The sequence below is a fragment of the Syzygium oleosum genome, unplaced genomic scaffold (genome assembly GCF_021117445.2).
Source record: "Syzygium oleosum isolate NSW1041296 unplaced genomic scaffold, Sole_v2.1 Sole_v2.01, whole genome shotgun sequence".
In the NCBI taxonomy this organism is placed as follows: domain Eukaryota; kingdom Viridiplantae; phylum Streptophyta; class Magnoliopsida; order Myrtales; family Myrtaceae; genus Syzygium; species Syzygium oleosum.
Window position 1 is genome coordinate 35,798,994 of NW_026607485.1, and position 25,553 is coordinate 35,824,546.

The following is a 25,553-nucleotide window of genomic DNA, read 5'->3' on the forward strand; positions in this document are numbered from 1 at the left end:
CCCTCGCAGGATTTGGTGAGGCCGGCCTTCGTCGGGCGTCACCTTTGCGCGGCGAGGCTGCCCTGGCCTGGGTGAGGAGAGCTCTAGCCGGGGTTCGCCCTTGCCTGGTTGGGCCTCACCCGTGGCGAGCGAAGGGGACCAGACCAAGTGAGGCTAGCCCGCTCGGCCATGGTTGGTGGCCGATCACCGACAAAAGGATGAAGAAAGGAAAAAAAAAAGAAGAAAAAAGAAAAATAAATAAATAAAAAATATATTAAAATTTTATTAAAAATTGTCTTCGTCAGCGCTGGTGGTGCCACGTGAGCCGGCCGGCGTCCGCGTTAGCAATATCCGGCCAAAATTAGTCGGAAGGAATAAATTGGCACGAGACCAAAATGTTTAGGACTTATCTGACACTTTTTCGTGCATTATTTATAATAACGTTAAACTGGAGTTGGGGTGAACACACATACATGAGATAGATAGCACTGGTTTTGATACCGTGTTAGAAAGTCCAATTCAAAAGTATAAGTTATTAGGTGGAGGGAGACCTCATGAATATAAAGAGCATATTGGACCCATTGTCAATCGATGTGGGACAAAATTTTAATGGCCTTCAAGCTCAAGCGAGCGATGATGCAAGTGATATGATAGCTTAGTTTGGATGTGCATGCGTTTGATTATGTGGAAATGGATTAGGGTGGCGTGACAAGCATACGTGATTTTTTACCTTAGATTGAATTGCGAATGACATCGAAAGTCAAATGGACTTTATACGTGTAGTAAAAGTTAATATCATGAAAAATCCAAAACTGGTACATCTGTGATAAATTTACCGAAACTAATTTTTGGGTAACCAAAAATCCCAAATTGGTGTACTTGCGACAGAGTTTATCCCGAACTAATTTTGGGTAACAAAAAACTTTAAATTGGTACACTCGTGACATATTAGCTACCGTCAAATTTTACTGTGAAATTGCTAAGCTGGAGGACACTATAGCAAGTCCACGTGGAAATCCTTATAAATTTGGGGTAAATTTGTCACAAATATACCAGTTTGAGATTTTTTGTTACCCAAAAATTAGCTTGGGACAAATTTGTCATAGTTCTATCGATTTATAGTTTTTCGTGATATTAACCTGTAGTAAGAAAAAGATGTTCAATTAAAGCTTCCCCGTGAAGAGTCTCGCACCACCTAGACATGTACCATCCTACATTTGATAGTTTCATCTTTTTGGATGATATGGTGTTTAACATGGGAGAGAAATAAACTTTAAACATGTCAAAAATCAAAGCTTTCCATTTTCTTGTTATAATAGGCCATGTATATACTCTATTCATGAGGTTTTCCGGAATGACATTGACATATCAATAGGTAATTTAAAATGGCAACGAGTATCAAATTAATATTGTGCAATTGCATGATTACATTGACAGCCACCATGACCGAGGGTATATATGATGCATCAGAAGATGAATCTTTTGCCGTAGAAAGTACTACCTCCAAATTATCTCTCACATCAAACTCGTTTAATCCAAAGTACGTTTGCAATGGGGTTAGATATAGTCCAATTTCTATAAAACAAGACCATACTTGTTACTGGCGCCACCGGCTTCCTAGCAAAAAGTACTCTCTCTCTCTCTCTCTCTCCACACACACAGACAACATATGTATGTATATGTGTACGTATAACGCATGCACACACACGCTGTGCGGGTTATAAGCATGTGTGTGCATGCGTTATAAGCATGCATCATTCTAGTGTATATTTCTCTCATTACTACGATATGTTTTCTTTGAAATAATTTATTTGAGACGCACCTATATATTCCTAATTGCCATTACTATTAGATATCGTCTTGTTTCCAATTGACATGTATTTGTTTGTATTTATTATTTTGACTTAGTTTTTGTGGAGAAGATACCCCGAATTCAACCAAATGTGAAGAAAATGTTCCTACTTATTAGAGCCGCGGATGAGCAGTCAGCAGCACGTCGGTTGCACGAAGAGGTAATAGACTTATGGACAAAACCCTAAATTGTGATTGGCATGATAAAGCCGGTTCTTGTTTTCTATTCTTTTTGCATTTGATTAGGCTTTTACAATTATATCTTCGACAGCGACAGAATGGTGCTTACCATTGTTTTAACATAAATGACTTTTTTGGTCGAAATTTAACATATACGATGAGAAGTCATGGGTTTCCTTATATTTTAATGCATATGGAATATTCAATATTTTTCTATGGTCGACTTGGAAGTATGTCTATTGAATTAAGAAGTGGAAAATGTCGGCTACGCATGCTGTGTTTTTTTTTTTTTAATATTTATAATGGTACGAGTAATAAATATGTTCTCTTTTTTTCTTTTTTGCTCGAATAAAAATAAACTGCCACATGTGATTCGTTAAATCTCACTGATACTTCTTTTACCTTGCTATGCACAGTATCTTCTAACACATGACTACATGCTCTTAGTACCTTTAAAGTTTGGGGTTAATACTACAAAAAACCCTAAACTGGTACACCCGTAACAAATTTACCCAAAATTAATTTTTTGATCCCTAAAAATCCCAAACTGATACACTTGTGACAAATTTAGCCTCTGTTAGTTTCCGTTAAATTTTACTGTCAAATTCTTAAGTTGGATGACACGTGGTAGTTAACGGGTGTACCAGCTTAGGGCATAGATTATTTGCTTGGCAAGTAACAGGAGTGCTAGGTTACGATCATCATTCCTTGTATGCATAACTCTGTTGTTAAGAAAAACAAGAGGATTAGACTTTTTTTTGAGATCGCGGCCTCACCCCTAGCTGACTTGGGTCCGATGGGGAGAGAGAGAAAGGAGCGGCGACGAGGCGTGGACTAGGGGGGCATGGGTTGCTATAGCTCCGGGAGAGGGTCCTCGCCACAACGAAGAAGCAAGGAATAATTTCATTTTAGGCACTTATTTGAATTTTTCCCCAAGACAAATGAAAGTTAATAAAAGATAAGAAAAGTCGATAATTTGCATACTAAAAAAAAAGTTGGAAATTTCTTAAAAATGTAGGTAAGTTACAAACAAGTTACTGGTAATGGAAATGTGACCGGTAACTTTTTTTTCTCAATATTTTTTTGACACTTACCAACTCTTTCAAAAATTTGCAAGTGTGAAGAATCCGTATTTTTTAAACGAAACACCGGAATTGTTCTCTTCATATAGGAACATATTAACGTCTTCAACAACCAATATTGCCGTAAAAACATTAAAATTTTCAATTTCTACGTTTCATTAAATGAAAGACTGCAATAATTGAAAAACAATTTTTCTTTACATAAATGAAATAAAATTTCCGCTCTCCATTGTTTTAGATGTCACACAATTGGTTTTGTGATATAAGTTGTGTATGTTGTCTAATTTTTGCATCTCATCCCAAACTGCTCATAGAGAAGAAGTTATATGACGTTTTAAGGCAAAATTGTGCACCAAACTTAGGCTCCATTGTAGAGAAGTTACGTACAATTCCAGGTGATGTTTCAAGTGGGAATTTGGGAGTAAATGACTCCTATTTGAGGTCTATGATGTGGAGAGAAATCGATATCATAGTCCATTCGGCCGTGACTACCACATTTGATGATCGGTACCTTATATATGTATCAAATAGCTAGTTTTGAACCCGTTCAATTTTTTGCGATTAATGATTCGTATTTAACTATTTTTGTAATTTTTTTTTCTTGTAGGTATGACAATGCACTAGCCATTAATACGTATGGAGCTAAGCATGTTGCAGAATTCGCTGCAAGATGAGTCAATATAAAGATGCTACTCCACGTATCACCTGGTGAGTGATTATCCTCGCTGCGGTTGTTCTCGATTTTCTTGACTCTATTGCGTTTCACTCAATAAAAGCATGTCACATCAATTCTTAAAGCTAATCTAGTGGATCCATCATATTAGTAGATCTAGCATCGACCATATTTCATCGATAACCGTACGTACGATTCAATTTCAGCATACGTATTTGGCGAAAAAAGCGGAGTTATACCAGTAAAGGCATTTAGCATGGGTGAGATGGTCGGCGGATCAAATAAACTGGACATCAATGAAGAAAAGCTCTTAAGTGAAGAATTGATTAGAGAGCTTCGAGAAAAGAATGCTTCAGAGGAGACAATCACCAATGCTTTGAAGAACTTGGGCCTGCAGAGGTTTGCTTTATATATAATTGTAAAATACATGACTAAGCTTGATGATCATGTACTTTGACAACGGTCTCAAAATCAGATTTTTTTTTTTCCTTTTTGAAAAGGGAGTACGTAAGTAATACTTTAATTATAAAACAATCTCGAGATTTAATAATTTGAACCATAATAATCGAAGTTGTTTAATGTACATGAATCAATTTACCAACAAGGAGTTGGTTAGATGGCAATAGAGTTTGCTCCTCTCTTTATGGTCTTGGATCAACGTCTTGTTGAGAGCACCCAATGAAATAAAATCCTAAAGGCACTAAGCCGCTAGGAGGGAGCACGCCTTTAAGAATGCTGAGGAGGTGGACTCGTCGCTGTGTACGAAAATCGATCCTGACCCCCACCTGATCGTTAAACCAAGGGAATATAATAAAGAAAATTTCACATAGGGAAATAACCGTCATTTCTTATTGCAGGGCGAGGCTGCATGGTTGGCCATACACGTACACTTTAACGAAAGCAATGGGAGAAATGATGATGAGGCATCATCTCAACTGGAATGTATCACTGGCTGTTGTAAGACCAACCATCATAACCAGCACCAACAGAGAACCTTTTCCTGGTTGGCTCGAGGGTTTCCCCTTCAGGTTATCATCCTTCACAATTCTGCCTCTTGCTCGCCCACTGTCATAAATTCACTGGTCCTTTTGAAAGCAAAATGGTGAAGAAAGTTACACTACCAATTTCAAATGTTTTGCATGGAAAGTGCAATTAAGTCCTTGAACTTTGAAATTCGTGCAATCTAAGTCTATCCGGTTGGAATAATGGGATTTTTTCACAAAATTAACCATGGTTTCATTATACCTGTACAAAACAATAGGTTTCTTCTTGACCGTTATCTGTATGCTGTGAAAATCAGAATCAAGTGAAAAATAAGACTCATATGTTATATGAAATCGAAGGAAAATATATTATGTTCTAAGTAAAAGCCTAAATCCACCGACCAAAAAAAAAAAAAAAGCCTAAATCCATTATTAAGTCTCATATCGAATCACTAAAGCTCAGTCAAAGTTTCAACTGACCAATTGTAAGCACCGATAATGAATCAGAGATTTTTTTATTCGAGTTAGATTTTTGTTCATGATTTCATTCATTGAATTGGAATTAGATTTTGAAATCTAGTCTTTTGGTAACCCGAATTTATTGCTTCAAAATTATTGATTCTGATTTTTTTAAATTTAAATTAAACTCATATGTCTTGTTATACTACTCAGTTTGGATATCTATGGATGGTTATTTGAACATTTCATTAGTTTTTTTACGACTCAATTCGAGATTAAAGGGTTGATTTTATCTTTTCAGTTTTACATCGACTATCACTCGATTTAACATTTAAGTTTATTTTCAATTGATACTCATAATGAATTCACACTCGATGCACAACCGAAACCTTTTTTTCATGTTTTGCTGAAAATCATGTCTAGTAACTTGACGAGGGATCCAATTTTCCAGCAATTACACACCACACGTGGCTATGTTATGATATGATTGTATGGATTTCAAAAGACTTAGAGTTAGTTGAACTTGTTGAAATGTGCTCATGACTCGATTGCACCCTGTGTAAAATTAATGGAACTTTTGGTGTGATTTTCCCGAATGGTAAAGCCATTTGATTGTACTTGTTCGATACATACTTGTTTTCTTTGATTAGTTGTATATCGTAAGACTTCAGAAATTCATAGCTATACTAGTAAATGAAGTAATCTCTTTTCTGTTTGTAAATTTTTTTCTTATGGAGAATGTTAACTCCACAGAACCATCGATAACGTCACCATCAACTATGGGAGAGGTAAACTAAACTCCTTTGTTGCCGATTCAGACACTATACTCGACCCGGTAATACCTAATTATCACATCAGTTATTTACGTGGCTTCTTCAATTTTGGAATGTTGTCATGCAAAAATATCAATCAGCTAAGTTTCTTTTTCGGGACTATATCACATAGAATGGAAGATCCTTAATGTTAGCTTAGTGAATTGACATGTAAATGTTTTAGCAACATGACATAGCTAGGATTTTTCATGTAAAAAGGCAAACATCATAATTGGATAATCAACCTATACTTTGACTCGCATAACACTTGCTTCATAAATAACGAGTAGTCAAAAGCTTAGGAGTATACAGTGTTAGAACAATTAAATATTAATCCATGCCTTCATCTAATAGTTTCAGCTTTTAAAACAGTTGGCAGCGGTCTCACAAAATCTCACATGATATCATAGCACTTAGGTCACATTCTAGCCTACACCATGTCTTATCTAACATCTAAAACTTTTAAAACGGTTAGCAGTGCTCCCACAAAATCTCACATACTGCTTGAGGGTATAGTAATAACTAATTGCGATAAGAATGGACTAATTCAAAATATTTTGAATTTGAACGAGTTATGCATTATTATCCTTAACACCCATCATAGAAATCAATGAGAAGATAAATGCCATTTCAAATTCAATCTTCCTTTTACTAAAATGAGAGTTAAGGGATAGGCAGAATATATAGGTTAAATCATCCTTCCCTAGTACCCCTATAATACTAGGTGCAAGCCATACTCTCTCGCTAGGCGCCCCGAAGATCAGGTCTATTGTATTGCCCATATCCCCACATATAACATAGAATTCATATAGAAATATTCTGACATGACCGGATTTTTCCATCTAAGCACGTTGCCCAAGTATATCCATTTACCTTTCATACTGGGTTGACCAAGTGGGGCGCACGTCCTGATGATCGTCTTTGCTCCCGGTGCATTTAGGTTTTAATATATGAAACCTTTTTTTTTTTGTGCAGATACCAGCTGATATGGTGGTAAATGCCATGATTGTGGCCATGGCAGTACATGCAAATCAATCTTCTTATATGATTTATCATGTGGGTTCCTCAATGAGTAATCCCCTCAGATTTGCAGACTTTGAAGACTGCATGCTCAAGTACTTCACAGACAATCCTCTGACAAATGAGAATGGAAAACTGGTCAAAGTTGGTAAGCTTATCCTACTAGATAACGTGGAAAGCTTTCAAAAGCACCTGACCCAATATTACACTCTCCGACCAAAGGTTTGTTCCATTGACTCAAATTGACGATCACATATCAATATCTCACATGCCATCTGAAATTTTTGCAACACTCTCTACCTTAGTGTTTTTATAGTAACTTTTGCTGTGATAAACTAATAATGGGTGCGCAGGCCAGGCAAAGGCATTTGCTCGACCCTAATTTATTGACTAGGCTTGTCTATAAACGAAAAAAATATGTAGAAAGTATTTGGATCAAACTGGGCTTTACGGCTAAATAGCATTCCCCAAGCCGGCCCAAAAGTCCCCTTCAAGCCATTGTGGCCCGGGCAGACCCATAGGCTGTCAAGTCCATCGTCAGATCTACTTTTATCTACTCTTTGCGACATTTGAAAGTTTGCTTTCATTTAATGTTTAAAAAGACATAGTCATAGTGAAAGATCCGAGGTTCGCATCACATGTCTGTCGATATGAATGAATTTCTTAACATTTTTTGTTGTTTGTTGTAGGAACAAAATAGTTTCCAGAGCTTGCATGGTGACTTGAAAAGGAATATTAACATCGCAATTCGAGTGGTAGAACTCTATAGACCTTCCTCATTATTCAAGGGAATGTAAGTCTCCATTTTGTGATTGAATCACTAATTAATCCACTTAAAATCATGGCATACAATGATGTGGCCACGTACAAAATGAGAACAATAATCGTTAACAAAATCTCGTTTTTGTATTCTCTTTCCTTTTTTCCCGAACCGACTCAGCTTCGACGATATGAATACAAAAGCTTTAAGAGCCACGGCCATAGAGAATGGAATAGACTTGGAAAGCGTCTTTTGCTTTGATCCAAGGTACATCGATTGGGAGGACTATTTCCAAAGAATTCATTTGACAGGAATCACCGGTATCTTCAAACTTAAGCGAGCAATGCTTTAAAATATAGTAGTTTGGACATGCATCAGTTATTGTAGTGGATTGATTATCTAGTACTCTACAATTATGTGGAAATGGACCACAACAATGTAACATGCATGTGTTATTAGTTTTCCTTTCATGTCAGATACCAATGCCATTAATAATTGGAAGCTCACTCTTAATAATTTTTCATGCCTTTGGATCTCTTCCTCAATGCATTGCTTCATTTGAAAATTGTACTACTAACTTCTATGAATAGCGAGTTAGCTAGTGATTCTCTTGGAAAAAGGAAATCCTAGAATTGGTGCAATTGCTTTGGGTCAGAGCCATCTACATAGGCCAAAGGTCTAGACTTGACCATTGGAGCTTGCAAGATGTTTCTTGGGCCTAAAATTAACCGGTGGAGTGCTTGAAATGCTTTGATAGGTCCTCGAATTTCATGGTCTAAACTAATTTGATTTAACTATTGTTGTGACATCCGGAAATTTCGTAATTATATGTTTGTGACGTTAGAAATTTCTATGTTTGAAAATGATACTTAGATTTAAAGCTAAGTATTATTTTCGAGTTAGTATTCGTGTGGACGCGTAGGAATTTTCGTTGGATCGTATTTCGAAGCGCGGATTCGGATACGTAATCGTACCGAGTCCGACGTGTTTCATATTTAGACGTTGTCGTGTGCGTTAATCGTAGTGCGGTATTAATTAGATTACCGTCGTCTTGGTAATTAGTGGGCATTATTATTATTATTATTGTTTTATCTTAGTTAAGTAAGGTTATTGCCGTAAGAAAAAGAGGGAAGAAATCTGCTCAAAAATATCCTCTGGACTCTTATTTCCCTCACGTGGCTGTTGAAGAAGAGTTGACCGAATGCCATTTGTCCCCTTGGGCTAGACACCTAAGCCTTGGGTAATCATTTCCCTTGGCCAATACTCCTACGATTAAGCTGCTGATTTCTTCCACCTGGCCTTGATGAAGAGATAAGATGCCACTGTGAATACAATGAATTTACCCACCCTTCGAATACCTCTCTGTTTTCACTTTTGCAGGTAATTACCGAAGATCATTTTCACCCAAACCCATACTCTCTCCTTCACTTTCTACTCTCGCCATCACCGATCCAAAATTTCCGGAAGAGTTTTAACCTTTGGGGTGTTCAGATTCTGTTCAAGGTAAGTGAAAATTCTAGGTTTAAGCTAAGTAAATCTACTTGGCACTTGCAACTTGGTTGCTTGAGAAAGGTTATTTTGAGGTGCAATAGTGAGGTTGTGATGATGGTTGAATCTGTTTTTTGGTTCTGTGCAAGTTCAAATGGATGTGATTTGTTTCCTTAAAGTATGGCGATAATATCGGCAAGCGGAACGATTAAATCGGAATGAGTAAGTGTAAATTTTGAGGTGATTGTTGGGTTCTTACTATTGGTTTATGTATGTTTAAAAGGGTAGAAAATCGTTTTACTCAAAGTGATGATTATGTTTATTGTGATACTCAAAGTGCGATGATGTTTATTTGATTCTCCAAGGGATGTTTTTGTTTATTTTTGAAAGCTGGGCAGATTTTTAATCCTCAAAATTTGGTTTTGTGTACCTTGAAACTGCTAAGACTTTGTTATCAAAATCTGGTTACGTGTACTTTTGAACCTCTCGGACTTTGCTATCAAAATCTGGTTTACATCCACTTTTGAAAAATATTGATTTTACTTTTGGACTTTAACTTCATACTTTACCTTTGAGACTTTACTTTCGGACTTTACCTTGATTTAACATCCAGGACTTTGCGGTTCGGACTCTACTTTTAAAATTGCTTAGACTTTTTCTTTGCTCGATTTTACCGTTCATACTTACTATTCAGATTTTCTTGTTCGATTTTCTTGTTCATCAGATTTTCTTGTTCGATTTACTATTCAGATTTTCTTGTTCATAATTACTGTTTAGGTTCTTGTTCGGACTTACTTATAAAGCGATTCGGACTTTATTGTTCGAATTTACTTTTGAGTCGAGATTAGGTTCGAGTCGAATTTCTTCAGTCTGAACCCGCCCTGATCCGAATTTACTTTTGAGTGAGATTAGGTTACGAGTCGAATTTACTGAGTCGAATCCACACGAGTCGAATCATTCTGAGTCCGAACTTGCTTCGATGACTCGAATTTGCTTCGAACCCCAAATTGCTTATGGTGAGTTGCTCTGCGAGTTTGAAATGTATTGTTTCATGTTTAAATTGCTCGGATGATGCATTTCATGGCTTTAAAGTACAAAAACCGTGATGGCTCGGTATGGGGACAGGCCAAGCGGACTTTTGCATACAAATACTTGGTTGTCATGACTTGCATAGGAATAATATTAATTCCGTCGCCCATTTAGTGGTGTGTGATGATGCCCCGTGTGTCGGGATGCCCCGTTGGTCGGGATGCCCGGAGTATTTCGGGATGCCTCGGGAGTCGAGATGCCTCGTTGGTCGGGATGCCCGGGTGTGTGCCGGGATGCCTCGGAGTTGGGATGCCCCGTTGGTCGGGATGCCCGGGAGTGTTCGGGAGGATGAAGTAATGAATCTAATCGAATGAGCATAAATGTTTTACATCATGCTTGCGGTAAGTGAAAATATCATGGTATGTTGCATTATTCAGATTTTGCGGCACATCCAGGACGGAAAAGGTATAACTTGCATTCAAGTTCTATGCGTATCGTTTGCTATGCATGCGTATGTGTTCGAGAGCCAGGGGTAGTGGTAAGCTGATTTTCCTAACTTAAAACTAGAGATTTCATTTTTGGGCTTCGGCTCATTCCATCATTTTTTCAGATATGTAGGATGGATGTTTCACAGCCCTACGTTTTGGAGTTCTGTTCATTTGATGCTGTTTATGAGGATGTGTTTGCGCCGGAGCTTTTTTGTATATACTAAGTGTAGTTCTACGATATGGGTTGATGTGGGGCTTAGGAATGGGTTTCTTATCTTTTTGTTGCTTGGTATTTCAACTTGGAGGGCGAGTTGATTGGCCCGTTGAGGGCTTTGACCTAGACGATGGTGGTTCCGCGGCGGAGGGTGAAGTGATCGACCCGTGACAGCTTCGGACTTTAGGCAGACTTTTGGATGAAGGTTCTAGTTGGAGATAGGCAACCCGACCTACCCAGTTTTGTTTTTGTACTTGTTTAATGCTTTGTCTGAGTTGTAAATTTGACAAGGGTTTATTAATGAGAAGAAAAAAATATTTTGACTAAATTTATGTGATATTCATGTCTAGGCTTTGTTTTCTGCTGGTCAATTTATTAATAATACTAATTGGTACGTGTCGCGCGTGACGTTCTGGGGCGTCACAATTGTATTCACAAATCGTTTGATTGGCTAATGGAACGGGGTCGATCAATCCAATGTATTTGCTGTTTTTGTTAATCTACAGCTGAAGACAAAAGCCATTTATTCTTTTGTTTGTGCTCTATTTTCTTCAAGGGTGTGATTTGTTACTTTGAAGCTCCTCCTTTTTTCTCATGTCCCTGGTGATTGGCGCTTTGAAACTAGGTGACGATCTCGTCGTCTGGTGATCCATGATTGAGTTTTTGTGTTCACTTCAATTTACATCCTCAACGAAAACAAGTAACAGATCAAGTGACGTCAAATAAGGACTGCATTTTTCAGTTCCATCTACCCCAGGAATCAACTCCCACAAAATTTGGGGCCCGCAGGTTTAAATCTTGTATTATATAAATTAGGTTCGAAGAGATGAGGTGGAAAATCGATTTTGTTTCTCGAGAAACAATATGAAACAACACTGCGTAACTCACTAAAAGAAACCTAGAGACCACGTATTTCTTATTTTATGTTTGATACTATGGCCAGCTAGGTATTATTTTGGATGAAGGTCGGTTCGATTTGGGTTCCACCAATACCCGAACCGAACCAAACTCGGATATATATTTGTGACCCAAACCGTACAGTACCCAAACTGAAACTACCGTTTTGTAATTTTTATTGGTGGAGAGACATCCCAAAAAAAAAAAATCCTAACCCTAATCTCACGGGCACAACAACACCACACTTTCTCATCCTTCTCCTTGTCTCCTCCACCCCCGTTGCTAGACCCGTCAAACGGGCGAGTCGGGTCGAAAATGATCTTGTCCAAATTGAGCCATTTAACTTGTTTTGACTCATTTTCATGTAATCAAAATCTAGTGACCCATACCCAATACATACCCGAACCGACCTATATTACTAAAATACTTCCATATTTAAATGAATTAGGAAAAATGAATCCCAAATTGAGGGCAAGAGAGAGTCATAAAGGTGGGTTGGGTCTAGGCCCGTCAAATGGGCGGATTGGATCGAAAATGATTTGACTCATTTGACCCGTTTATTTGCAATGCAAATATATTGACCCATACCCGACCCGAAATATATTCTTAGCCAATTTTCTCATTATATTGTTACTTTTGAAGAATGGGCAACTCTGTGGGCCGGTTTGTGGAGTCAGTGAGGGAGCTCGAGGGTCAAGTTATGGATGAGCATTTGAGGTGGTGCAGAAAGTCAGGCTTGGGCCATCCATAAATCATGAAACGGATTCGAACTTAGTTTTGGGTTAAATATATACGAGAGCTTAATAAATTGGGCTTGATGAAAGCCCAACTTGCATTTCCTCAAAAATAAATCTTTACTACATGTCCTTAAGAGTTTATACAAAATAGCTTCTTCAAGAACCTCAAAAATCCCAACTAACTCCTCAAAGTTTACAAAGGAATTTAAGACAACCCAGTGATGACACAATTGTCCCAGAATTAAGATCACCAAGCTATATCACAAAACAGAGTAGCACCAAAAGAAGCAGCAGATTAACCAGCAACAAAGCAGCAACATCATCAGTGAATCTCATAGCAATAAAGCAGCAACAATTGAGGACTTTATCTTGGCAATTCGACCATTGACGACAGCGTTGTTGTTCTCCATTTACTACATAAAACTCTCATCATCAGGTAGCATCTTTCTCCCATATGCTCAAGTCACCATATGGACAGCTAAAAAAGGAATGAGTTACGATCGTAAATACAAGTCACAATACCACCGAGTATAACAAGAATACATCATTATGAAGACAAGTGCAGTAAATCATGTGAGTAAACCAAAAGAATGAGATAAAAAAAATACCTAATGCCAATAGTCTTGAAAGTCGACAATGAAAAACTCCTCATCAAAATCTTCCTCAGGCAGACCTCTAAATAACCAATATCTGATGCCCAGCTGCTTGGCCTCTACGCTTTTAGGCGAAAGGGAACTCCAAACAACATGAAAGTTGGACGAAGACAAACCAGTAAAGAATCTCAAATGATGTACTCATTTAGTTTATCTCTATAAAATGAAATGAGTTTTTGCCGACTAAAAAAAAAGAGTTAGTTAGACATGCGGTTCCGATCCGATGATAAAGACATCGTACTGGTCCGAACAACAAATTGCATCGTATTGTCGTTCGTCATCCCACACAATGTGTGCAATCTACTGGAAGTAGACCTAGAGTACCACCAAAAGATACTACTTAAAGCTAATTAATTAAAATTCAACCAACTCTTTGCTTTAATAATGACATGCAATATTACAAAATTAAGAAATTCTTGGAACCACTTGTTAGACAAGTCCAATAGTTAATACGATTTCGAGATCGATGGCTATACATCATAGAGTCAATCTCGTTTATTATTTGATTAATTGCATGACTGAAACATATAGATCGATCATTTGAGAACTTCAATCAACCACGTTTCCCCAAGGATAAAATTAGTGGGACTGTGCAGTGTTTAATTATGGATTAATACCATGAAAAACCCCAAATTGGTACACTTGTAATAAATTTACCCAAACTAATTTTTTGACCACCAAAAACCCCAAACTGGTACACTTATAATAAATTTACCCCAAATTAATTTTTTGACCACCAAAAATCCCAAACTGGTACATTTGTGATAAATTTACCATCCATTAAATTGGATTAATACCACAAAAAATCACAAATTGGTAAACTTATGACAAACGTAAGGATTAAACCCCAAACTGGTACACCCGTTTACTGCCACATGTAATCAAACTCAGCAATTTGATGGTAAAATTTAACAAAAACTAACGAAGGGAAAATTTGTCATAGTTGTACCAGTTCGAGATTTTTCTCGGCATTAACCTTTTAATTAATGAAATGCAGTTATGCATTAATTGTTTGCTAATCAAAGTCCCATCAGCATTTCGACCAAAAAAAAAAGTCCCATCATCGTCTCATCCCCTCGACCTTAACACGGTGACAAATATGAACGAATTAAGAGTCCATTTATTTCGCGAAAAATAAATGATTCAGAAAATATTTTCCTAAAAGTGACCGTTGTATCGCCTAAAAAAATGAATGAACGAAAAATATTTTCATCGTCCACGGTGTTTAGACATAAATTATTGTCGATAATGAAACAGTTTCAATTGATTAATTATTTCAAGCGATATAAGCGATCATTTTTTAGGAAAATATTTTCCATATAAATATTCTAGGATCTTCAAAAGAGAGGGAGAGATAATCAGTAAAGACTACATCTTTACTCAATTGGCTTAACATTACAAGTTATTAGAGGAGAGTATTTATACCCGAACAATAGGCATAGGAAATGAAATTAGCTATCTTAGAGAATTACAAAATATTAAAAAATATCCTAAATATCTAATAATATCACGTTTCAACCAAATGTGTCTCTTTTTACCATTGAATGTTTCATTATTTTTCAATGACTATTGTCGCTTTGTAATGGCTACTGCCACTTGGTAATCACAATGCATAGACACGTAACCTCTCCACATAATGCTCTCCACTTGAATAGTGGCCTAAGGTGTTGGTTTAATTCCCATTCCCAAGAACTTGAATGGTTCTCGAATCACCAAGATAAATATTTTCTTCTCCTTCCCCTGCTAGAGTGTAAGAGGATAAAACATTCTATTTTTACATATATGTTTGGTTGCACCTGAGTCTACCACTCTTTCTTTTGCATTTGCCACAATATTTGCTTGAGAAATGATCACGGTAATTACGTTATCAAAATCATTTGCTTCAACCAGGTCGAGTACTGTTTTAGCAGAATTGTCATTTCACCCACAATTTTGTTTACTTTTCAAGTTACGACACCTTTACCAAGGGTGAACACATATCCACTAGTGGATTTTGTCTCATCAAAATCTAAAATTCAATTATCATCATTATATTCTAATACAACTGGATATCCATTATATAAAATGTTTTTTTTAAAGTAACCTCTCCACATAATGCTCGTGACTATAGCTTCTTATGAATTTTCTAAGCTATCAAATCAACAAAATAGCAGAGACACCGAATGAATACCGTTCAATGCATCACAATAAATCTTAGTTGGAATATACCATGTTAATTTATGTCCTGAAAGATTATAGATCAAGCAGCATTTTTTCCACCAAATGAAACACATGTTACCAATACCCATGACTTATTTCGACCTAGAAAAAAACTCGATGCTACGAAGCTAGACATCCATAAATTTGACAACACAATCTAGTAAAGAAACTTCCACAATGTTTACAATGAAAATCATAAAGAATCATATACCATATGTATCAAGCATATACTAGAAGCAATAAAAAGAGTAGGACAATTCCGCATTCTCTAAACCCTACATATGGCTTATAAGAATCGATCATCGATGCACATGTTAGCCCAATTAAATAGATATGCATATCTCCGAAATCCAATAAGAATAGTTTAATTCAACGCATGGACAAATTTAGAATAGGCAAAATCATTTTTAATCAGTCTTTATTCTGCGAAATAGGTGTTCTTTTCACTTTCTGAGTAACTTGGTATTATATTGGATGAAGGTGCTAAAAGTGGCTAAATCCATGGTCGGCGGGAACTTCTTCCATGGCTTCCATGCTGATCTGGATAAAAAGGTCAACGCGGCAATGCGATTGGCAGATCTCTATGGACCTTATTATATATTCTTCAAGGTCGTGTGAACTTCGATTCAATGGCCAATTTGCGTGCAATGCATTAATCATTCAGTTTTATTGCCCTTAATCATCGTGCTCAAAGGTTTAGTAATGGAAGGATCGCACGTCTCAATTTAGAGAGATAAATCAACTATACTTGATTTGGAAATAAAATTGAGTCAGGTGTTTGAGAGAATATCAATGCATTATTTGTAACAATGTTCTTCTAGAGTTAGGGTGGACGCGCATACTCAAAATGGATAGTACTGAATCTGATATCATATAAGAAAATTTAATCTAAAAACTGAAACTATTAGATGGATGGAAACAACATATATATATATATATATATATAAAGAGCATATAAAACCCGTTGTTAAGTGGTGGGATAATATTTCAATAGCCTTTGAGCTCAAGCGAGCAATGATGCAGGTGATGCGGTAGCTTAGTCTGGATGTGCACCAATCAGCACTGTGAACTGCGTGTGATTATGTGGAAATGGATCGGGGTGGTGGGACAAGCATCCGTCATTTTCGACGCCGCCTTAGATTGAACTGCGTATGACATCAAAAGTCAAACGGACTTTTATACGTATAGTAAAAAGAGACGTCCAATCAACGCTTCCCCATGAAGAGTCCCGCTGCGTATGACATCAAAAGTCAAATGAACTTTAGGTATAGTAAAACAAGATGTCCAATCAACGCTTCCCCCACGAAGAGTCTCGCACCACCTAGACAGGTGCCATCCCTACATTTGATAGTTTCATCTTTTTGGATGATATGATTTTAACGCAGGAAAAGTAAACTTTAAAAATGTCAAAAATCAATGCTCTCCATATTCTTGTTATGATAGGCCGTGTGCATGCTCTATTCATAAGGTTTTCCGGAATGATATTGACATATCAATAGGTAATTTAATGGCAACAAGTATCAAATTAATATTGTGCGAGTGAATGATGACATTGACAGCCACCATAACCGAGAGTATAAATGATGCATGAGAAGACGAATCTTTCGCAGCAGAAAGTACTACCTCCAAATTATCTCACTTCAAACTCGTTTAATCCAACGTACGTTTGCAATGGGGCTAGATATAGTCCAATTTCTAGAAAACAAGACCATACTTGTTACTGGCGCCACTGGCTTCCTAGCAAAGAGTACTCTTTCTCTCTCTCCTTCTCCACACACACAAAGCATATGTACGTATATGTGTATGTATAACGTATGCACACATTTTGTCTGTGTAGGTTATGAGCTTACTTCGTTAAAATGTATATTTCTCTTGTTACTACAATCTATTTTCTCTGAAATAATTTATTTGAGACGCACATAAATATTATTAGTTGCCATCACTATTAGAGGTCATCTTGTTTCCAATTGACATGTATTTGTTTGTATTTATTATTTTGACTTAGTTTTTGTGGAGAAGATACTCCGAATTCAACCAAATGTGAAGAAAATGTTCCTCCTTATTAGAGCGGCAGATGAACAATCAGCCGCATGTCGGTTGCACGAAGAGGTAATAAACTTACGGACAAAACCCTAAATTGTGAGTGGCATGATAAAATCGGTTCTTGCTTTCTATTCATTTTAGCATTTGATTGAGCTTTTACTATTACATCCCTCGATAGTGACAAAATGGTGCTTACCATTGTTTAACATGTATGATGAGAAGTCACTTTTGGAACGTCTCGTGGGTTTTCCTATATTTTAATGCATATGGAATATTTTTCTTTTGTCGACCTTGAAGTATGTTTATCGAATTAAGAAACGGAAAATGTCGGCTACGCATGCTGTTTTTTATTTTATTTTATAATGGTACGAGGAATAAAAAATTTCTTTTTTTTTTGAATAAAAATAAATTGCGACATGCAATTCGTTAAATCTCACTAATACTTCTTTTACCTTCTATGCACATTATATTCTGACACATGACTACATGCTCTTAGTACCTTTTAAAGTTTATGAATAGTATTTTGCAAAAAATTATTATTATTCACTTGATAAGTAACTGCTAGGTTACAATCATTATTCTTTGTATGCAGAACTCTCTTGTTAAGGAAAACAAAGGGAAATTTACAAATAAGAATATAAAATAGGACTCTTTTATATAAAAAAAGTATAGAATGGATCATATCTCAAATAAAACCCTGAATTGACCAATTTAATTTCAAATAAGACTCCGGGCTCATCGGCCGTCTAAAATATTTTTTTTCCATTTCTATTCTTTCTTTTCTCCCTTTCTTCTGTTCATCTACTTCTTGGCTCCTTTTTTTTAGTTATTGGACAGCTCGTTGAACCAGGGAAAGTTCGCATGCGCCCCACTGCTTTTTCCAACAATATCTTCGTCCTTTTGTTTTCTTTTCTGGAAATTTTTTTTTTCTGGCCATCATCTGCGTCAGCTTCCAAACCGGAAATAACAGGAACCAATATCATGCCCCTACCCAGAGGGAGACAGAGAGACTGTTGAATCGTAGATCGGAGAGAGAGAGAGAGAGAGAGAGAGAGAGAGAGAGAGAGAGAGAGAGAGAGAGAGGTCAAGGTCGCGTCAATGGGGACGACTCGCATACTGTTTTACAATTTCATCTTCTCCTTCATGTGGGTGTGATCGGGAGCTCTGATATGGATCTTCGTGTACGAGGTTCTAGAGTCGGGGCATGGACTCTAGGGCAAGATTGTCAAGTCCTCGGTCTACATCGTTAACGTGTTCTTCTTCGCGTTCCTGGTTAACATCACGAGGGGCAGCTTGTACAATCCTCTCACCGTGTTGGCCTCCGGGCTGGGGACTTCAGCTGCTTCCTCTTCGCCATCGGGCCATCGGCGCTTGCGTCCCCGCCCATGTTTGGTTTCGGTTTTTCCCTTCGCTTTTGCTTCTTTTACACCAGTTCTTTTTTCTCTCTCCGTTTCACCTCTCCTCCATCCAAAGCACGGTTAATTTGTACACTATAAAAGAGTTGGAAATTTCATAAAAATGTGGATAAGTCACAAACAAGTTACCAATAATAGGAAGGTGACCGATAACTTTTTTTCCCGATATTTTTTGACACTTACCAACTCTTTCAAAAATTTGTAAGTGTGGAAAAGAATCTGTATATTTTAAACGAAACAGTGGAATCGTTCTCTTCATATAGGAACATACTAATGTCTTCATTGACCAATTATACTGTCAAAACAATAAAATTTTCAAATTCTAGGTTTCATTAAATGAAAGACTGAAATATTTGAAAGACAATTTTTCTTTACATATATGAAATAAAATTTCCACTCTCCACCGTTTTAGATGTCATACGATTGGTATTGTGATATAAGTTGTGTATGTTGTCTAATTTTTGCTTCTCATCCCAAACAGCTCATAGAGAAGAAGTTATTCGACGTGTTAAGGCAAAAATGTGCACCAAACTTAGGCTCCATTCCGGAGAAGTTACATGCACTTCCAGGTGATATTTCAAGTGAGAATTTGGGATTGAATGACTCCTATTTGAGGTCCGAGATGTGGAGAGAAATCGATATCATAGTCCATTCAGCCGCGACTACCACATTTGATGATCGGTACCTTATTTATGTATCGATTAGCTAGTTTTGAATCCGTTCAATATTTCCATGATTTGTATTTAACCATTTTTATAAGCTTTTTTTCTTGTAGGTATGACACTGCACTAGCCATAAATACGTATGGAGCTAAGCATGTTGCGGAATTTGCTACAAGATGCGTCAATATAAAGATGCTACTCCATGTATCAACTGGTGAGTGATTTTCTCGTTGCGGTTGTTCTCGATTTTCCTCACTCTGTTGCGTTTCACTCAGTAAAAGCATGTCACATCAGTTCGTAAGCTAATCTAGCGGACCGATCATATTAGTATAGCTATCATTAACCATATTTCATCGATAACCAAACACATGATTCAATTTCAGCGTATGTATGTGGCAAAAAGAGCGGAGTTATACCAGAAAAGGCATTTAGCATGGGTGAGACGATGAGTGGATCAAGAAAACTGGACGTCAATGAAGAAAAGCTCTTGAGTGAAGGATTGATTAGTGAGCTTCGAGAAGAGAATGCTTCAGAGGAGGAAATAACCATTGCTTTGAAGAAGTTGGGCCTGCAAAGGTTTGCTTTATTTAAAATTGTAAAGTATATATCTAGGGTTGATGATCATGCTACTTGACCCCAGTGTCAAAACCGGATTTTTTTAACCAAAAGAATTTTATAAATGAATTTCATGAACATACTAAACTAATCCTCATTTCTTATCGGTTCAAAATATTGATGTGCAGGGCGAGGCTGCATGGTTGGCCAAACACGTACACTTTGACAAAAGCAATGGGAGAAATGATGATGAGACATCATCTGAACTGGAATGTATCGCTTGCTGTTGTAAGACCAACGATCATAACCAGCACCTTGAAAGAACCTTTTCCTGGTTGGCTCGAGGGCTTCCCTTTCAGGTTATCCTACACAAGTCTCCCTCTTGCTCGTGCACTCGCATAAAAAGAAAATTACCAAAAAAGTCTTAAACCTATTGTATTTATGCTAATTCAGTTCTAAATCCTTTAATTTGATCAATTTAGTCCTAAATCTTTTGACAATTTGCCCATTTAGTCATTTCAGCCAATTTTGACCTGAAATGGCTAACGTGATCGTTGGTCATCCCACATGGCATAGCCGGCGTTGATGTGGACAACTTTAAAAAAAAATTATGAATTTTTTAATAATTTTTTATTTTCTTTTTTATTTTCCTTTTTTTTCTTCTAAGCCCAGCGGGGGCCAATGACCCTCACTAGGGCCGCACCAGTTGTAAGCTAGGCCCTCACCAGTCACAAGCAAGGGTCGCGTTCCTAGCCCAGAATTGGCGAGCGCCTCATCGACTAGGCGAGGGCCGCGATCCTCGCTTGTTGCCGATGAGGGCTTCGCAGTCCTTGCCAGTGATCAGCAAGGGTTGTCGGCCCTTGCTTGGGATAGGCGAGTGTCAGACAACCCTCGCCTATGACCGGCGACCTTCACCGGACTTCCTAGAAAAGATTAGGAAAACAAATAAAATAAAATATAAAAATATAAAAATTCATAAAATCTAAAAAATATATATAAATTATCCACGTCAGTACCGGACGTCCTATTGGGTCTTATCGGCATTTACGTTAACGAATTCCAGCCAAAATTGGCCATAAATACTAAATTAGCAAATCGTCAAAAGGTTAATTTTTAATTGGCTAAATTGAAAGGTTTATAACTGAATTGACACAAATGCAATACGTTCATGATTTTTTTGGTAATTTTCCCCTCGCATGAATTCATCAACGCTTTTGAAAGCAAAATGGTGAGGAAGATTATACTAACAGTCAAGTCCTGAACATTTTTAAAATTGCAATCAATCGCTAAAATTTTGAAATTCATGCAATGGAGTCTAACTGGCTGAAGTAATGGGATTTTTTTCACCAAATTAAGTATGCTTTCATCGCTCCTGTACAAAAAAAAATGTAGGGTTTTTGTGGCCCATTAACTCTATGCCTTTCGACCAAAAAAAAAACTATATGCCTTGATTTCAGAATCAACTGAAAAATAAGACTCAAATGTTATGTAAAACCGATGGAAAATATATTATGTTTTGAGTAGAAGCATATATCTTGTTATTAAGCCTCAAATCAAGTTTTTAAAACTCAATTAAAGTTTCAATTAACTAATTACAGTCGCCTATTATAATCTAGTTTTTTTTATTCTATATTCGGTTTAGTGTTTCCTTTCATGGTTCAATTCATAATTAAAATGATGATTTTAGGTTCTCAATTTGATATCGATTTTAACCCAATTTTCCATGGAATTTAAGTTATATTTTCAATTGATGATAATAATTTAAGTTACACTCACGATGCGCAACAAAGTACTTTTATTTCATGTTCTGCTGAAAATCATGTCTAACAATTGGGATGAGGGCTATGATTTTCCATCGGGAAAAGTATCAAAAAAGTCCTAAATCTATTGTACGGCGGCCAATTCAATCCTAAACCTTTTAAGTTTGCCAATTCAGTCCTTCCGACCAATTTTGGCTGGCCGGTGCTGACGTGGCCGCAGGCCGGCGCCGGCTGTCCGGCCAACGCTGACGTGGCAATTTTTTATTATTTTTTTTCAATTTTTTAATCTTTTTTTTTTTTTTCTGATTTCTTCCTCTGGCCGGTTCGGCCACCGGCCACCGGCCACCGGCAGCCGGCCAGAGGGGAGGGCCGGCGAGGTCAACCTCGCCGGCCTAGCCTCGCCTCACCCAGCAGCGGCGAGGCCGACCTCTCCGTCGCCTGGGTCACGACGGCGAGGTCGAGACCCCGGCGACGTCGAGGTCCGCCTCACCCAGCAGAGGCGAGGCCGACCTCGCCGGCGCCTGGGTTGCGACGGCGAGGTCGAGCCTCGCCCAGATCTGGCAAGGCTCGACCTCGCCGTGGCGACCCAGGCGACGGCGAGGTCGGCCTCGCCTCTACTGAGCGAGGCCGGCAAGGTCGACCTCGCCGGCGCTCCCCTCTGGCCGGCCGCCGGTCGCCGGTGGCCGGACCGGCCAGAGGAAGAAATCAGAAAAAAAAAGATTAAAAAAGATTAAAAAATTGAAAAAAATAATAAAAAATTGCCACGTCAGCGCCGGCCTGCTAAAATTGGCCGGAATGACTGAATTGGCAAGAATTAAAAAGGTTTAGGACTAAATTGGCAAACTTAAAAGGTTTAGGACTGAATTGACCGCCGTACAATAGGTTTAGGACTTTTTTGACAATTTTCCCATTTTCCATCAATTACACACCACATGTGGCAATGTTAGGACATGCTTATACAAATTTCAAAAGACTTGGAGCTTAGTTGCACTTGTTGTGACGTACTTATGATTCGATTGCACACCATATAAAACGTTTGGAACCTTTGGTATGATTTTCCCAAATGACAAAGCCATTTCATTGTGCTTGTTCGATGCATACATGTTTTCTTTGATTAGTTGTACATTGTGAGACTTCAAAAGTTCATGACTATATTAGTATATGAAGCAAGTCTTTTTTTGTGAGTTGTTTTCTTATGGAGAATGTTAACTGCACAGAGGCATCGACAACATCGCCATCAATTATGGGAGAGGAAAAATAAACTCCTACATTGGTGATCCAGACACTATATTTGACGTGGTAATACCTAATTATCATAACAGTTATTCATGTGGCATCTTCAATTTCGATTTAATATCAAACATTAAAGTTTCTCCGAGAATTGAAGATACTTAATGTTAGCTTAGTGAATCCGAGAATTGACAGGTGTGTGTTTTAGGAACATGACATAAGCTAGGATTTTTCATTTAAGAAGGCAAACATCAGTTTTCGATAACCAACCTATACTTTGACTAGCATAACACTAGGTTCATGAACAGTGCGCAGTAAAAAGCTTAGGAGCATGGTTAGAGTATACAGGTTAAATCATCCATCCCCGGTGGCCCTAATATACTAGATGCAGGTCATAGTCTCTCCCTATACGTAGTAAAGGGGAAATGATGGGAAAAAGAGATGAATCCTTATTAATAATGTCCATGGCGAGGTAACGATATTTGTATAACAAATGGTGGATCGTGTGTTCTCAATTAAAGGTGATCATTGGGCGGGCAGCCCAAAGGTTTAAACCCAAATGATGTACTGCCCAAATCCACACATATAACGTAAAATTAACATAGAAGTATTCTAGCCTGACCTGGTTTTCTCATTTAAGTACCTTGCCCAAATTTGCGCATTTATATGTCAAGCCTCGCCTCTGCTCTCGGTGCCTTTAAGTTTTACTACATAAAACTTCTTTTGCAGATACCGGTTGATATGGTGGTAAACGCCATGATTGTGGCCATGGCGGTGCATGCAAATCAACCTTCATATATGGTTTATCATGTGGGTTCCTCAATGTGTAATCCCCTGAGATTTTCCGACTTTCGAGACTTCAGTCTCAAGTACTTCACAGACAACCCGTTGACAGATGAGGATGGAAAACTGGTCAAAGTTGGTAAACTTATCCTAGTAGATAGCATGGAAAGCTTTCAAAAGCACTTGACCCAATATTACACTCTCCGGTCAAAGGTTTGTCCCATTTCTCAAATTGACGATAACACATCACTATCTCATATGCCATTTGAAATTTCTGCAATACTCTCTACTTTAGTGTGTTTATAGTAACTTTTGCAGTGATAAACTGATCATGGGAACGTATACCGGATTGAGCTACTAGGTTGACCATGAGAGTAAAAATTATGTAGAAATATTTGGATCTGGCCGGACTTTATGACCAATTACCATTGCCTAAGCTGGTCCAAAAGCGTCGTTTGGGCCATTATGGCCTGGGAAAACCCGTGAGTCGTCAAGTCTACAATCAGATTTATTTTTACCTACTCTTTTTATGACATATCGAAAGTTTGCTTTCTTTTAATGTTTAACACAAAACCTTCACACCCGTGACGATTCTGCTTTTATCTACACTGATCTAGAAGTGTCATAGTTAGTTTCTCTCACCATATGAATAAGGAATGTTTGTGTGCAAAACATAGTTTACTTCGGTAAGCATCGCAACTTAAAAAGCCAGAAGTGCAAAAAGGCATATTCACGGTGAAAGATTCGATGTTCGCATCACATGTCTATCAATATGAATGAGTTTGTTGACATTTTGTATCATTTGTTGTAGGAACATAATAATTCCAAAAGCTTGCACGCTAACCTGAAAAGGAATATCAACATCGCAATGCGAGTGGCAGAACTCCATAGGCCTTACACATTATTCAAGGGCATGTAAGTCTCGTTTTTGTGATCGACTCACCAATTAATCCACTTAAATGAGAATTTTAATCGTTAATGAAATTTTGTTCTTGTTTCCTCTCTCCCTTTTCTGAATCAACTCAGTTTCGATGAAACAAATACAAAAGCTCTAAGAGCCACGGCCATAGAGAATGGAGTAGACTTGGAAAGTGTCTTCCGCTTTGATCCAAGGTATATCGATTGGGAGGACTATTTCCAAAGAATCCTTTTGCCAGGAATCAGCAGTGCCTTCAAGCTTAAGCGAGCAATGCTCTAACGTATAGTAGTTTGGACTTGCAAAAGTTGATGTGATGAATTGATTATCTAGTACTCTATGATTACATGGAAATGGACCAAAATAATGTAACATGCATGCGTTTTTAGTTTTCCCTTCAAGTCAAATATCAATGTCATCAACAATTGGTAGCTCGTTCTTAATAAATTTTCATGCCAATTGAAAAACGTACTACTAACATTCTAGATTCTCAGTGAGCATGAATAGTGAATTAGCAAAGTAAAATTCTTGGAAAAAGGGAACCTAGCGTTAACCAATCGGTTGGAATATTTGAGAATTTTTAGTTAAGGAAGCGGAGGTCATCCGTTCGCATCCCACCAATTGTATATAAACTATTTTGGGTGAAAGTTATCCTGTCGCCACCCTACCAAGGGATTTTTAATTA

The 25,553-nt window shown here is 37.6% G+C and overlaps 1 protein-coding gene and 1 pseudogene across 2 annotated transcripts; both read left to right on the plus strand.

Moving 5' to 3' along the window:
- The first annotated feature begins 1,475 nt into the window (after positions 1-1,475).
- LOC115679051 (probable fatty acyl-CoA reductase 4) lies at positions 1,476-25,315 on the plus strand. 2 transcript variants are annotated; one of them, XM_056303003.1, is made up of 10 exons: positions 1,476-1,606; positions 1,888-1,991; positions 19,444-19,643; positions 19,738-19,838; positions 20,008-20,200; positions 20,368-20,538; positions 23,157-23,238; positions 23,899-24,165; positions 24,764-24,867; positions 24,979-25,315. In XM_056303003.1, the coding sequence occupies exons 2-10, from the start codon at positions 1,932-1,934 to the stop codon at positions 25,148-25,150; spliced, it is 1,350 nt and encodes a 449-aa protein (XP_056158978.1). In that variant the 5' UTR covers positions 1,476-1,606; positions 1,888-1,931; the 3' UTR covers positions 25,151-25,315. The 2 variants fall into 2 exon arrangements, with proteins under 2 accessions (XP_056158978.1, XP_056158975.1); XM_056303000.1 differs by lacking the exons at positions 1,476-1,606; positions 1,888-1,991 and adding exons at positions 17,099-17,251; positions 17,510-17,613.
- On the plus strand, positions 3,311-8,236 carry LOC115680835 (probable fatty acyl-CoA reductase 5; annotated as a pseudogene).
- Positions 25,316-25,553: the final 238 nt, after the last annotated feature.